Below are 15,762 nucleotides of genomic sequence, written 5' to 3' on the forward strand. Positions count from 1 at the left end.
TAGCAAAGGGCACAGGCTAATCTTCAGCGTTAATAGTTATAGATAGATGACTGGCTGTAAGTCATGGCTGTAACCTCCTGTAAAGGAGTCCGTGCAAATGATGTAAAACGTTTCTGAATTTGGTATTTGTCAGGTCATATGTGGTGGCCATACCTTATCAGTGCTGTGTATTTGCAGTCCATCTAAAAGTTAGGTAAAATCCCTACTAGGGATAGGCATGAAACATGAAAATGGTGGTTCATTTTGTGGTTTGTTTACCCGATTTGGTGGTTCAGTTCGTGTTTTTTATTTTCTGAACAAATTGTGGTTCATTGGTTTGGGAGGGCTAGAAAGTGCCAGCACACTGTGACTGTGCCTGGTGTGATAATAAGAACATAAGAGAAACCATGTTGAATCAGGTTAATGGCCCATCCAATCCACTTTTATAATTTTTATTGGTTTTAACTACAAAAGAAAAAAAACATAGATACAGAAAAAGAGGAGGGGGAGGGTATATACAGAACGGAAAAGGCAGGGGGAAAAAAAGAAAAATACAAATATATCAATTTTAAATTGCCTCCAAATAAAATATCCAATTCGTTCTACCTGCAAGTATAAAATTCTCCATATATTTTACCATCTTTATCTTCCATTATAAAACATTTTTACTGAGCTGCTATTTGCAATACAAATCTAAATAGTTCTTCTTCAACACACATAAGAATGTACAAGTCAGAGTAGTCTCAGCACGAAACTAACTGCTTTGGCTTAACCTTGTTAAAAACACAGACTAATTTGTTAGTTTAGCAATATCCTCATTAACATAGACACAAAAAATTCATATGTTTATCCTTAAACTAAAAAGAAATACAACATGGTATTTTGTCTATTTCAATATAAACAGTTTCTTGTGGGAGACATATTAAAAAACAAATCCAGCAGTTTACATAACATCTGTGTTGTCTGCCTTTTTAACAATTAGTCCACCTCTTATATCCCTATTGGACTAGGAAAAACAACTTTTTATGACCCAAAAATAAAAATCCCATGCCTGTTCTTATTGAGAGTTACATACCCAACTACCCACCAAAATAAGAACATTTCAGGAAACCCTTCTTACTAAAAAATCCATCTCCTGAGTTATAGATTAACTTGCAGAATTACCCATATCTATAACAAGCATAGAAACTAATATCATTATCTATTAAAAACAAGTTCAGCAATTTGTCAAGAAATTACATTATCTGCCTTCTTAAAAGTTAATCTAAGGTAACTATTTTTACACAAAATTCTTTTCAAAGACTTTTTAGTCCTTTAACTTTTAAATCCATATTGTTTAAAACAAGACAACTTATTGTAGCCCAAAAACAAACAAAAACAAAAAAGGAAAAGAAGTCTCACTTAGCCTTCTAATTTCACATATCAGATTTTCTTACAAAATCCATGTCCAGCTATCCACAGAGAAAAGTCTAGTTCAGGAGGCTCTTCTTTCTGAAAGATTTCCACATCATGATTTTCTGGTTAAAATGCATCTTCTTACTTCTTAATGCAGTCATCCTCGAAGGAAGTGAGAAAAATTCCACGGCCTTTGTTCTTTTCAACCTAGCTTGAGTCGGTCTCCATTTCCAGTCTTCTTTTTTAACTACGCCACAAGATTCCATTTTAAATTTCTTTTGTTGATTTTCCAACAGCTCAGTCTCCCATTTCAATTCCACAGACATCACCAGGTTTTAGCACTCTGCTCATGTAGATTTGAGATTTTGCTAGCTTTCAGCAAAAAAGCTCCCATTTGCTTCTTAACTAAGTCTGCCAATAAACCAAGATCTTGCCTCAGAGATTTCAAACTGCTTAAAATATCTTTTTATAAGAAATTTCGCTTAGCAAAGCCATTTTTCTCTGTCAGCAAACTCAGTCCATTAATCCTGTTTAAAAAGTATCTCAGAGTCCCAGATAGCCCATCATTTCCGGTCTCCTCCAACTGAAGTTTTAGATGTTAACGTATGAATTCCAAATCAGACAACAAGGAAAAATCCCTCTAACAGGTATCTCATTTTGTTCAGACCGTATTGCAGCCAAATAATAGTCTCTTTAACAAATATCCAGTTATGATCTGGGTCAATTTAAATGTCCATATTCTGATTAGTTCAAATTGTTTCCAGTACTTAGAGATGTTCTTTGACTTTCCACGGCCTCATTCACAGGGAAATTAGAGATATCGATCTCTTTCCCTTCCTTTGAACTACCAAGTCATTAAAATGTAAAAAGGACCCATTAGCCCTTGGTAATGGAAAGCCGACTTACTTGCGTTGCAGAATTGTCATGCTTGAGATAGAGGGGTGATAGATCAAAAGTTTATTGAAGAAAAGAAAGGCAAGCAATCGGGTGTTCACCTCTTGCTGCTGTAATAGCGATGGGGAGAGCTTCAGGGCACACAGAAGGAACATGAGCAACTGCCATTGTGCCCCCGTCCCACTGTGAAAGCCCCATGCCTAAGAGACTCCCCCAGGGTCTCTTTGGGGGTGTCACATCCGTGGCACTCCTCCCCCTGCCTGATCGGGGGGGGGGGGGTCGCAAGCAGGAGAGCTCCCGAATCCACCTGATAGCAAGGCGATGTAGCCCGGAAGTCTATGGCCCATCCAATCCAACACTCTGTGTCACACAGTGGCCAAAAAAACCCTCAGGTGCCATCAGGAGGTCCTTCAGTGGGGCCAGGACACTAGAAGCCCACCACCTCCTATGGCAGTGAATTCCATGTGTTAATCACTCTTTGGGTGAAGAAGTACTTCCTTTTATCAGTTCTAACCCGACTACTCAGCAATTTCATTGAATGTCCACAAGTTCTTCTTTCTCTGCCTTCTTTGTCCCATGCATAATCTTGTAAACCTCTATCATGTCACCCCTCAGTCGATGTTTCTCAAAGAGCCCCAAGCGTTTTAACCTTTCTTCATAGGGAAAGTGTTCCAACCATTTAATCATTCTAGTTGCTCTTTTCTGCACTTTTCCCCAATGCTATAATATCTTTTTTGGGGTGCGGTGACCAGAATTGTACACAATATTCCAAATGAGGCTGTACCATTGATTTACACAGGGACATTATGATGCTGGCTGATTTGTTTTAAATTCCCTTCCTAATAATTTCCAGCATGGCATTGGCCTTTTTTATTGCATTTGCACATTGTCTGGACATTTTCAGTGAGTTATCTACCATGATCCCAAGATCTCTCTATTGGTCAGTCTCCCAGTTCACGCTCCATCAACTTGTATTTATAGTTAGGATTTTTGGCCCCAAGGCGCATTACTTAGCATTTGGTTTAGGCTTGCCAATCCCCAGGTCCCAGCGGGGGTTCTCCCACTTTCCCAGGCTCCTTCCAGCCCCCAGTCAGCTGGCTGGTGGGGAAAGCTCTGCCCCCACAACCACCATGTGACTTTTCACCTCCGGAGGCTTCAGTCTCCAATTGAAAGGCTTCTTCTTGGGATGGTGTGTCTGTGTTACTCTGAAGAAGTTGGCAGCAACTCGTGAGTAGAGATGCCAATCCCTTGCTTCAGAGTCGCCAGAAACGGTGGGGGGGGGAGAGGGAAATGTCTGCTGGGCACTTCATTATTCCCTATGTGGAGATCGATTCTCATAGGATATAATGGGGAATTGATCTGGAAGTATTGGGGGCTCTGGGGGGATGTTTTTTGAGATAGAGGCTCCAAATTTTCATTATAGCATCTAGTACCTCTCCCCAAAATACCCCCCAAGTTTCAAAATGATTGGACCAGGGAGTCCAATTCTATGAGCCCCAAAAGAAGGTGCGCCTATCCATTATTTCGTATGGAAGGAAGGCATTTAAAAAGGTGTGCTGTCCCTTTAAATGTGATGGCCAGAACTCCCTTGGAGTTCAATTATGCTTGTCACACCCTTGCTCCTGGCTCCACCCCCACAGTCTCCTGGTTTCACCCCCAAAATCCCCAGATATTTCTTGAATTGGACTTGGCAACCCTAGGTCACATTGAACCTCATTTGCCACGTTGATGCCCACTCACCCAGCCTCAACAGATCCCTTTGGAGCGCCTCACAATCCTCTCTCATTCTCACCACCCTGAACAATTTAGTGTCATCTGCAAACTTAGCCACTTCACTGCTTACTCCCAACTCCAAATCATTCATAAACAAGTTAAAAAGCATCAGACCTAGTACTGAGCCCTGAGGTACTCCACTGCTTACCACCCTCCACTGCAAAAATTGCCCATTTATACTCTCTGTTTCCTATTAATTAGCCAGTTTTTGATCCACAAGAGGACTTGTCCTTTTTTCTCATGAAAAAGTAGTCTTTGATGAGGAACTTTATCAAAAGCGTTCTGGAAGTCAAGGTAAACAACATCTATTGGGTACCCTTTGTCCACATGTTTGTTCACCCTCTCAAAGAACTCTAACGGGTTAGTGAGAAGATCTTCCCTTACAGAACCCATCCTGAGTCTTCCTCAATAACTTTTATTCATCATTGTGTCTACTAACTCTCTCTTTAAGAATGGTTTCCACCAACTTTCCTGATATTCAGGTCAGACTGAATGGCCTCTAATTTCCTGGATCTCCTCTGAAACCCTTTTTAAAGATGGGGGGGACATTAGCTACCTTCCAGTCCTCAGGAATGGAGGCATATTTCAATGAAAAATTACATATTTTTGTCAGGAGATCCACAAGTTCACCTTTGAGTTCTTTCAGAACTCTTGGATGTATGCCATCCGGGTGTGGTGCCTTAACAGTTTTTTAAATTGCCTATCAGTCATAGGGCCTCTTCTCATGACACCTCAATCTGACTCGGGTCTTTCAACACCCCTCCCAAAATTAGTGGTTCTGGAGTGGGCAAACACTTTGGATCTTCCACAGTGAAGACAGAGGCAAAAATGCATTCAGCTTCTCAGCCATTTCCCTATCGTCCTTCAGTAATCCTTTGATCCCTTGGTCATCCAAGGGCCCCGCTGCCTCCTTGGCTGGTCTCCTGCTTCTTATGTATTTGAAGTCATTTTTCTAATGGTTTCCTGCTTCTAATGTATTTGAAGAAACGTGCCTGGCACAATAGTGTCACTTCTGGGTGACATCATCATGCTGGGCATGTCACAGCTCATGAGGAGGATCCCCCACCAATAACGACACAGATGAACCGCCCAAAAAACAAGCCACTTCATTTTGCAAGCTGTGCATAGCACAAGTACCCAAACTGATTTCGAATGAACCACAAACCGACTATTTTAGGCACAAATTAGGCCAGCTGGCTCCCTTCAAAGCAGGGGTGGGGTGGGCTGAGCGCTCATGGTGGGAGGCGGCAGCGGACGCAGGGAAACGGAGGGAAGAAGATATTGAAGAAGAAGATGATGATATTGGATTTATATCCCGCCCTCCACTCCGAAGAGTCTCAGAGCGGCTCACAATCTCCTTTACCTTCCTCCCCCACAACAAACACCCTGTGAGGTGGGTGGGGCTGGAGAGGGCTCTCACAGCAGCTGCCCTTTCAAGGACAACCTCTGTGATAACTATGGCTGACCCAAGGCCATTCCAGCAGGTGCAAGTGGAGGAGTGGGGAATCAAACCCGGTTCTCCCAGATAAGAGTCCACACACTTAACCACTACACCAAACTGGCTCTCCAGGGAGGCAGTGGGGGGGGGTGCCTTATGGCGCCCCAAGGCCAAGTGGTGCCCGAGGCAGTCGCCTACTTGGCCTACTCCCCACCAGCCCTGAACACGATACCCAGCATGTCCAGGCATGTCTTCACATGCATAACAATTATCATCAATAGATTTTGCCCAGGCTGAACTTGGAAAGCTTTCTAGTTCTAACAGGTGAAAAAATAATAAAAGAAACCTAATAGTACAGCTTGCAATCTTTATCAGTGGAAGGGAGCAAGAGTCCAGTAGCACCCTAATGACTAACAAAATTAGTGGCAGGGCATGAGTTTTCATGAGTCACTGCTCACTTCTTCAGATTTATGTCAATTTATTCTTTGCATCCTCCTGGACCAAACAGACCTAGGTTTCCTGTCTCATTACCAGTTATGATATCTCCATGCCTACTAAATGTAAAGGTAGCCTCCTGTGCAAGCAGCAGTCGTTTCCAACTTTGGGGTGATGTCACATCACAACATTTTCATGGCAGACTTTTTATGGGGTGGTTTGCCATTACCTTCCCTAGTTATCTACACTTTACCCACAGCAAGTTGGGTACTCATTTTACTGACTTCAAAGGATGGAAGACTGAGTCAACCTTGAGCCAGCTACCTGAACCCAGCTTCCACTGAGATCAAACTCAGGTCATGAGCAGAGCTTGGACTACAGTACTGCAGCTTACCACTCTGTGCCATGCCCACTACCCCTCTGCATATCTGTCATGGGTGGCGATGACCTCACTGGGTGCTTGCCTGAGTTGGCAGCACCACCAGAGTCAGCAGCACCAGAGCTGGAAGCCAGCCACTCTGACTCCTCGGAAGTTGACAGTTTGTCGCTGCCAGCTCTCAAGTCAGTGACCCCGGCACCTGACCCAATAACAGTCGACAAGGTGCAAGTACAGGCAGCAAGCCTGCCTGACTCACCTTCGCAGGTGGCTCAGGTGAGGGAGTGGCTCCACAGGGACTTAGCAAGTTGCTACTGGGACACATGCTTGTTGAGTAGGCAGACTGATCCCTGAGTACTGACAGGAACCATACCACCCGTTAAACACTGCTAATTGGATCACTGCCTGAGGCGCATATAGCCCCTGCTCCAGGTTGGGCTGTCCATGGAAGCAAGACATCATGATCACACTCATGCTGACCTCGCATCCACCTCTGGTTCCTGACCTTGCTTCTGCTCAGACTCCCAGTTTCCTGACCTCTTACTTTGGACTACTCTCTTGGACTCTTGACTCAGTTACTGTTCTGTCTCTCTCAACAAGGAGGAGGAGAAGAAGAACTAGAACTATGATCACCGACCAGACCTGGACCCCACCCAACGCATGACAATATCACATGTAATCCAATCAAGCCTATTGCCATTCGGCATCTGAAATCATCTTTATAAAGTTTATAGCTCTGGTATCAAGTGTTATTTTTTATGGCACACATGGTCCAGCCTGACAGAATGACATTTATATTAGATCCATTCCTCATCACAAATGAGTTCGACACCTCTGGTTAAAAGCTGGAGACATGAGAGAATTTTGTATTTTAGAATTGGGGGCGGGGTGGGGGAAGGCTAGATGTTTTAGCAATTAGTCTGAAGATGGAATTCACAGTAAAGGAAAATTAAATGCCATTCTAAAGGAATTATATTCATTTAAAAAACTAAAACTTTGTGTCCAAAATGGTTAGCAGAAATTAAAGACAGAATTATTTTATGCAGACAGTGTCAAAAAATTGATTCTTCAAGGGCCAGTTCATCTTATTCTGATGCGTTTAAAGCAATTGCAATGTTTCTACTTCACAGTTTCATGTTGCAATGGCTGTTTACTACAAGAGGAATCCTATTTTCAGTGTTGTTGTCTGACACTCCTATATTAATAATAATCATTTGTATAAACTGAATTTAAAATATGATCACAATTCACATCAGTGCAAAAAACCTGCAGATCCTAAATATAGATGAAAATGAACAGAAAGACGTCCTCTTATGTCCCTTTATTTGAAAATGTTGATTGCTAAAAATTACTATTTATACTAAACTTTGAATGTGAAATTAAAGACTTGGCCTGTTCCGCCCCCCCCCCCCCCAAACACATGAAAGCCAGCATGGTGTAATGGTTAGAGTTTCAGAGTACAATCTGGAAGACCCAGCTTCAAATGCCAACGCTGCCATGAAATCTTGCTGGGTGACCTTGGGCTAGTCACACAACATAAGATAAAATGGAAGAGAATGGTATAAGCTGCTTTGGGTCCACATTGTGGAGAAAGGCAGGGTGCAAATGTAGTAAAAGATAATAAATATAGTTGAAGATGGTGGGAGATAAGATGTAGGTAGGAGGGTATGTGGGAATGAGAAAAGGGGCTGCCAGGGTTAGCAGGGCCAATCCTAGACTGTCTGGGACCCTAGGCAAGGCTAACTTCTGGTGCCCCTCTCCCTGCACTGATAAAATCACTGAGTCACATGGTGGGGCAATTTGGCACCCCCAGTAGGCTGGTGCCCTATGCAATCCCCTAGTTTGCCTAGTGGCAGGGCTGGTCCTGAAGGTTAGGGAAGGAGGAAAAGTTGAAGTCTAAAGGTAAAGGTAGTCCCCTGTGCAAGCACCAGTCGTTTCCGACTCTGAAGTGACCACACATTAGGACGTTTTCATGGCAGACTTTTTACGGGTGGCTTGTCATTGCCTTCCTCAGTCATCTACACTTTCCCCCTAGCAAGCTGGGTACTCATTTTACTGACCTCAGAAGGATGGAAGGCTGAGTCAACCTGAACCCAGCTTCTACTGGGATTGAACTCAGGTTGTGAGCACAACTTGGACAGCAGTACTGCAGGAAGCAGGCTATGGGGATATCAGGGAAGGGAAAGAAAATAGTGGTGGAGGGAGAAAATCACATACTGCAGCAAGTTCTTGTGGGTCCTTTACTTGTCAATATATCTAATTCCCAACATGACCCCATCTGTGGATACTTAAATTCTGAGATTGGGACAATGTACAGACACATCAGATCTTTCTACAAACCTGAAAGCCCCAGGTTCACAGAAGGAAGCAGGGGAAGGTAAGAATGGGGGAGTACTAAGAAGAGGAAGAGAGTAAATAGTGTGGAGAGAGCAGGAAGTAAGGAAAATAAGTTTTCCCTGCAAGTCTTTGCAGGTCTCCCACTGCTCAATTGAGTCTGGCCCAGCCACCAGAATTGCACAGATTAGTCCCAAGGAGAAGCTGTCATGGGGAGGAAAGCAGGGTGGGGGGAACTGAAAGCAGAATTGCATGAATATAGGTTGCCTGGTAAGTGCGTTTTCAGAGGATGGAAAGAGGAAATAGTGAGGTTGAAAAAAATGCTATGACCCCCACAAGTCCTTGCAGGTCCGAGGGTTGCCAAGCTCCAGGTGGCAGCTGAGGATATATTGGATTTACAACTGATCTCCAGACTCTATAAAACACTTATTATTTACTTATTTAAAACATTTATTCCATGTCTCCTGGAGAAAACGGCTGCTTTGGAAGAAGAAGATATTGGAAGGTGGGCTATGTTGGCATTATACCCTACTGAGTTCCCTCCCCTCTCGAAACTCCACTCTCCTGGGCTCCACCCTCAAATCTCCAGGTATTTCTGAATCAAGGGTTGGCAGGCTTACCTACTAACCATTTCTACATCTTTGCCTGATTCTCCACTTACCATCTCATGAGCCATGAAAAAAATCCTCATTATTTCTGAAATGTCCTAACTAAACCATATTATGATTATGGATACTGCTGCCCAAGCATTCCTCCATACCTGAAGCTTTCCCCTCCCCCATGCTTGGGGGCCTGTTGCACAAATATTTTGCCATCAACATTATCTTGCTCGGTCAAAATGCATTTTTCTGCCTTGTCCTGGTCTCTGAATCTGAGAGTATTCATTTCTTCCCTGGGCCATGCTTTGTGGGCTGAAATAAAGTGGTGTGTCTTATTCACAAGCATATTCAATTTCTGTAGACAGCTGTGTGTACTGAGGTTGTTATGGTTACAGCTAGGCCTGTATTATGCCCTGTGGATACTCTTGCTGCTCCATTGCTACTTTAGTGTTTGATTGTGTCAACTATAGTAACCTGTGGAAGAACAGGTTTGCTGCTACAAGTTCCAATAACCAACAGAGCCTTTTCTTTTCTTTTTTGGATGCTGTTTAACTTCTGGTCCTGGGGAAGCTGTGTGACCTTGCCATCATGCCAGGTTGTATTGGTCTCAAGTTATTGCTCTAAAATGGAATGAAGTTCATAACAAATCAGTTGCTAGTCTTATCACCAATACTGAGGTAAGTGTAATTACTTAAGGATTTTTTTGTTGTTGACATTTTCTAATTCCTGCTAAAATAGCCATAAGAAGATTTTTTTGTGGGGTAAAGTATCATATACAGTCTGTTATATACAGTACTATGTCTCACACAAGGCAGTGTGCTGCTTTGACAAGTCAGAGGACTAACAACTGTGGCTGCATTTCTCCTCCTCAGAGTTCTAATATCTGAACAGGGGTGATTTTGGACATGTAGGGAGAAGCTGCTTGTGTAGAAGGGGAGGGGTTCAGCAGCACCTCCTTCATTTGTGTCCCTGTTGCCCTAAAAATGACCTTTGTATAAAGACTCTGCTTCCCACACATCGATTTGTTGAGCAAAGTTGGAGAACCCTGTCAGCCTTGTGCTGTATCCATAACAAAAGGATTTAGATGTACCTAACATGAGACCTTCTAGACTGGTGAAAGCTCTCTCTGTGTTCATGGCCACTGTAAAAGTTTCCCACCATTCTACTTTCACAACATTCAGTGCAAATATTAAGAGAGCAACCTTCTTTAAAGTAATACATAAATCCAAATGGAAAGCTTTGAACCTTTATTTTATTTTTTGCTCTTCACCAAATCTCCTTGGAACAAAGCTCAGGAGGAAGGTGTATGACCTTATAAAACAGCAAGTCTTAAGAAAGCAGAAATGCAGTGGCAGATTTCTTATGGGGAATGAAAGGTTAGAGGAGAAGATATAAACAAAGAAGATATTTTTGTGAAAATGGGTGTGGGTATCGTAATGTCAGTTTTCCTTATTATTAGGTACTTGCCCTTTGTCTGTGGTTGTAATATGATCAATTGGCTAAGCACAGAAATGCTGTTTGGCACAAAAAGACATTCTAAACCATTCCAAAGTGGGGAGGATCAGTTGTGGCTAAGGGAAGCAGGGCAAGGGTACTGCAAGCAAAACACTCTAACTGAAAACACAGAACAGCAAAAGATAGCCAGCCATGATTTTCTGTCTTGCTTTTCTTCCAGTTCAAAAGCATTGGATTAATGTTTGTCCTTTACTCTGGCATGTTGTCCAAATGCCCTCATATGAAATGAATTAGCATGGAAGCATGTATGAAATTACAGCAAGTTATGCAGAAAGATTAATGACTACAGGTCACAAACTCCATATTTTAAGGGAAGAAAAACTGGCAAAAAAGAGAGAAGCTTTATCTTTTACTCTATTAAACTTCTGCATGTAATCCCTTGAAAACACATTCAAACATCCTGCATTCATGTCCCTTGAAAAGAAACAAACCTAGATTTCAGACCCTCTCTTGTCCTGCACAGTTTCAAAATATTGATTTTCGAAAATGGACTGTTGTTGGTGCAGGGAATGTTCACTGTGAAACTTCTTACAGATAGTGAAATCTGTAGTGGCACTCCTGAGAGGATGCACTGTTGCATCCAATTTGAACACCTGTGGGATGAATTAGGTTGAAAGAGCAATGGTGTCACGGTCCCCTAGTGAGCTTCATGACAGGGTGGGGATGTGAACTCTGGCCTCCCCCAGCTCATGTCTATGCCAGTTTAATATTAAATCTACTATTACACCTAGCATTTCATGACTTTGTCGTGCCAAGGTTTACAGAACTGTTTTCTGAAGATAAGACTTGATGTATCAGACAAAGACATCTCCATACAGGTTATTTGTCCTTGTTTTGATGCTAAAGAGTTTTCTCCTGCTTCCCCACAGCATTGTGGCACATTTGCCTGCCTTTTCTTTAATCCTTCTCAAACCTTCTTGGCTGTGAATATTTGGGAAAGATTGCAGCAAAGCCTGGATAGCTGCCATGTGAGTGGACAAGACTGGATTTTCCTAGTCCTATCCACACAGCAGCATCCATTTCCTCCCCTCCCCCCACCACCAAGGAGGCTCTGAGCTTTTAAAAAAATTGGCAATGGAATACTGCTATAATAATCTGTCTGTAAGGTGCTCTGAATTTAATTTTTTTTAAATGTAAAAAAATATATATCCCCTTTCATTGCAGAGATTTAAGAGGGAAAGCATACCGGAGACTTTTTAAAAATGAAAGCTGGGAATTCAGAGAATCTAATGTACTTATTGAGATAGTGATATAACAATATTCTATTGCTGGGTTTTTTTCTTAATGAAGAAGGTTTTATGGGGAGGGGACCGACACCTTCTGAGGGACTGGGGAGGGAAACTATGGGGGAGCGCAACATGTGGCAATCCTGTTCCACTATGCTATATTGACAGCTGCAGCTGCAACAGGAAAACCACACAAGCCTGTCCCCTGTGGAAAACACCACAGGGCTCAAGTACATGGATGTTCATGTTGCAATCAAATGTGAGTGAGTTCTTATTTTGTTTTGATTCTCCCTCCCTCCCCCCCCCCCAAAAAAAAGAATACTAAGCATTTACAAACACAGGTCAGAATTAACTAATAGCTGTTTACACTACAGGATGATCTGGAATCCTCCTGATTTATCACAAAATCTTTCCTCTTAACACTAAATCCTAACATCATTCAAAATCACAGCCAGGGCTTTTTTTTTTTTTTTTGAGCAGGAACATACAGGAATGCAGTTCTGACTGGCTTGGTGTCAGGGGGTGTGGCCTAGAATGTAAATGAGTTCCTGCTGAGTATTTTCCACAAAAAAGCCCTGTGTGAAACAATGGTGACATCAGGGGATGTGGCCTAATATGCAAATGAGTTCCTGCTGGATTCCCACCCCGCTACAAAAAAAGCCCTGATCACAGCAGTAATGGAGTTAACAGAGTAGTGGATGGTTTCTCAACCGTAGGAATGTATACCCAGGATGCTTGTGTTTTGTAGTTATCAGTCTGATGAGTTGCAATAAATTGTCACTTTAGTAGATTTGTCTGGCCCACGCCCATTGCAAGAGCCACTCTGAAACTTACTCAGAAATCATGGGATGCCCCACAGTGCCAGCAATAGGGGAGCCCACCAGAACAATAGCAACAAGAAGAAATTTGCAAAACATTTAAGGCCCCAACTCAACCACACCCACCAATCCAGCCAAGACAACAGCAGCAAGGAAGAGAAATGCTGCAACAGCAGCAATGCAGTAGGGATCCTCTTCAGTTGCTGCTAACAACTGGTGGTAGTTTTAGGGCAATGGGAGGGGAAAAGAGGCTCCAGATGCAGCCCAAAATTCTCCTGAGGTTTAGGACAGGGGTGGCCAACAGTAGCTCTCCAGATGTTTTTGCCTACAACTCCCATCAGCCCCAGCCATTGGCCATACTGGCTGGGGCTGATGGGAGTTGTAGGTAAAAAACATCTGGAGAGCTACCGTTGGCCACCCCTGCTCTAGGGAAATAGACTGAGAATGTGCTGCCTACCGCACTAGCTGCGTAAGAAGCTTAGGTGTCATGTATACCAGTTAAAATTTAGGTGGCTGGATTCTCTCTTCAGGCTACACAAGAAAAATCCAGGGAAGAGAAGGAGGAGGAACCAGTTGCTGCAAACCCCCTTCTCTTTCCAATTCCGAGGCTCTGCAAGTCTGAGTAGGACAGAAAAGGATATGATGGATAAGGGAACTGCTGAGGATTGGGGCAGGTTCCCAAACCTCACACATTTTAAAACTCCTCTTCAGGGTATTTATTCTAAAATGTGTATTGCACATTATCCCTACAGCAGATTAACAAATATTTTACCAGTTTGTATGAATAATTAAATGAAAAAAAATAGTTTACTTCCTTTAAAGGATTCATAGCTTGAATTAGCAACTTTATAAGGGAAGGGAACATATTAATTCACAAAACTGACTTTCCCTCCACCCATTCCCAAAATCTTCTCTCTCATCTGAATGGGACCTCTCCCTAGGATTGCCAGGCAACTATAATGGCCTGGCAACTAGTTGGAGGCTGGGGGGAGGGGGCAGGAACATGGGTGTGGCCATCAGCAATAGTGTGATGTTACTTCTTGGGAAAACCCAGAAGTGACAACACTCCTGTCTAGGAATCACTGGAAATGCCATGGTTTTATCATAGATTTTCAGACAATTCCAAGAAAGGATTGACCTTTTGGTTATATTAAGTTGAGGTCCTTTTAATAAATACAATTGTACAGAAACCTGAAACAGTACCTTATTCAGGTGATATAGTAATACATGAGGAAATGTAGATTTTTAGTTCTCATACCAGAAGAATTTCCAGCATAAATGATGACCAATTTCTAAATTTCTTGTGCACAGGAGCCCACACTATTATTCACGTTTATGTGTACATTAATAGAATTGTGATTATACATCTATACTTAGAGCTGAGAATGCATATGAACTAGGAGCTTACACTGTATTTCCCTTTTATGATTCAAGGCAAAATGGATGAAATTTACAAGATCTCTTCAACTGAGAGGGTACAGCAGGTAGAAAAGGAGTTAGCAGTACAGCTGGCTGAACTGAAGACAGAAATAGAGGAGAATGGAGTTCTACAGGGAACACCACACAAGGCTTATAGGTAAAGACCTCGGTGGGGTAGGGCGGGATATAAATCGAATAAAATAAATAAATAAATAAATATTCATCAAGAGAGCAAAAGGCTATACTGTAAGTTAATTTCTCTGTCCAGTGCAACCTACTCCCATAAATGACCTTGGTGTTTATTACAATTAACTTTAAGGGCAAGTTCTGCATTGTTGGATATTTGATCAATATTCTGCACAGGTTGATTTATCTGTACAGTGTGCGTGTGTGTAGTTCTATCAGACACTGAATTTAGTAGTGCCAGTTTTCCATTGGCTGAGGCAGATCTGTCCCCACCTTCTCATTCTTTCAGCTGCACCTTGTGAACTCTTCCCCAAACCTTATGTCAGTGGTTGTGGAACACTTCTATGGGGCAGGGGTGGTAGTGAGAAAACTGGGCAAGTTCATCCCTGTTGTTTGAGAACAGTGGCCTTCGGTTTTTCTTGACTTTTAACCCCAATCACATAATGGAAACAGCTTAATTTTTTAAAATAAAAAAATCTCATTTTTATCTTATTCCATCCAGTTCTGTCTCCTCTGTCATACTATCTTTTCCTCTAGTCTCTGATATCAAGTTTTCTCCTTCCTCCAAAGAGTGGTTGTGGTGATATAAACTAATGGGGTGAGTTGGGCTACTTGTTGAAGATCAAGGTATTAAGAGCACAACTGGCACCAAATTCTCTCCATAATTAGCATTTTATCCAGGAAAGCAGTACAAAACTATTTAGAAACCAGTGGTAGTCTGCCATTTTTAACCAAATATACTGATCTAATAAATGCAGTATTATTTTCATCTTTGCAATATTTTAACCTTCTACCATATGCGCAAGAATTGTCAGATTACAGATACCATGCAACTTGAATTTGAATAAGCTATAAAACATTCATGTACATGAAGTCCAGGACCTTTACTGCAACTTAATTGGTACAGTGAACTGGACCATCTGAGCACTGAATGAAAATCATACAATAGGGATTCAAAAAGTGTTCTAAATGTTTTGTATGCTTTAACTAAAACAACCATTTGAATAAACAGTTGAAATTGTGTTGAGTGAGGGTGATCCATACAATGTCCCTGTTTCTGATGGACACTTGTTTCTGTTTGATGGTTCCTTGTAGTTGTTTGGCTTGTTTATCACATGGATAACCTGGAATTTCATATGCCATCACTTAAGCCATATTGAGAAAGTTCAAAGCTTCAATTTGTGATACTATATGAATGACTTAAGGTATAAGTGGGCAAAAATTAAATTCATAGGCAGCAGAGTGACCATGTGCATTGTTCCTGAGTTGGACAGTTTTTTAGAAGGTCATAAACAATGAACCTTTTCAAAAGAATAATATGTTAAATTCTAGTTACACTAATTTACATAATTTGATGCTAATTTTACACTTGTCT

At 42.0% G+C, this 15,762-nt stretch overlaps 1 protein-coding gene across 1 annotated transcript in view; it reads left to right on the plus strand.

Moving 5' to 3' along the window:
* The first annotated feature begins 9,845 nt into the window (after positions 1–9,845).
* The window catches only part of LOC132585031 (putative uncharacterized protein C6orf183), a 36,280-nt gene continuing 30,363 nt past the window's right edge, over positions 9,846–15,762 (plus strand). Inside the window, exons 1-2 of the mRNA XM_060256854.1 lie at positions 9,846–9,900; positions 14,217–14,358. Of these exons, the coding sequence (XP_060112837.1) occupies positions 14,222–14,358 (137 nt within the window). The 5' untranslated portion in view covers positions 9,846–9,900; positions 14,217–14,221. The remainder of the gene's footprint in view (positions 9,901–14,216; positions 14,359–15,762) is intronic.

This window comes from Heteronotia binoei, chromosome 1 (genome assembly GCF_032191835.1).
Source record: "Heteronotia binoei isolate CCM8104 ecotype False Entrance Well chromosome 1, APGP_CSIRO_Hbin_v1, whole genome shotgun sequence".
NCBI lineage: Eukaryota > Metazoa > Chordata > Lepidosauria > Squamata > Gekkonidae > Heteronotia > Heteronotia binoei.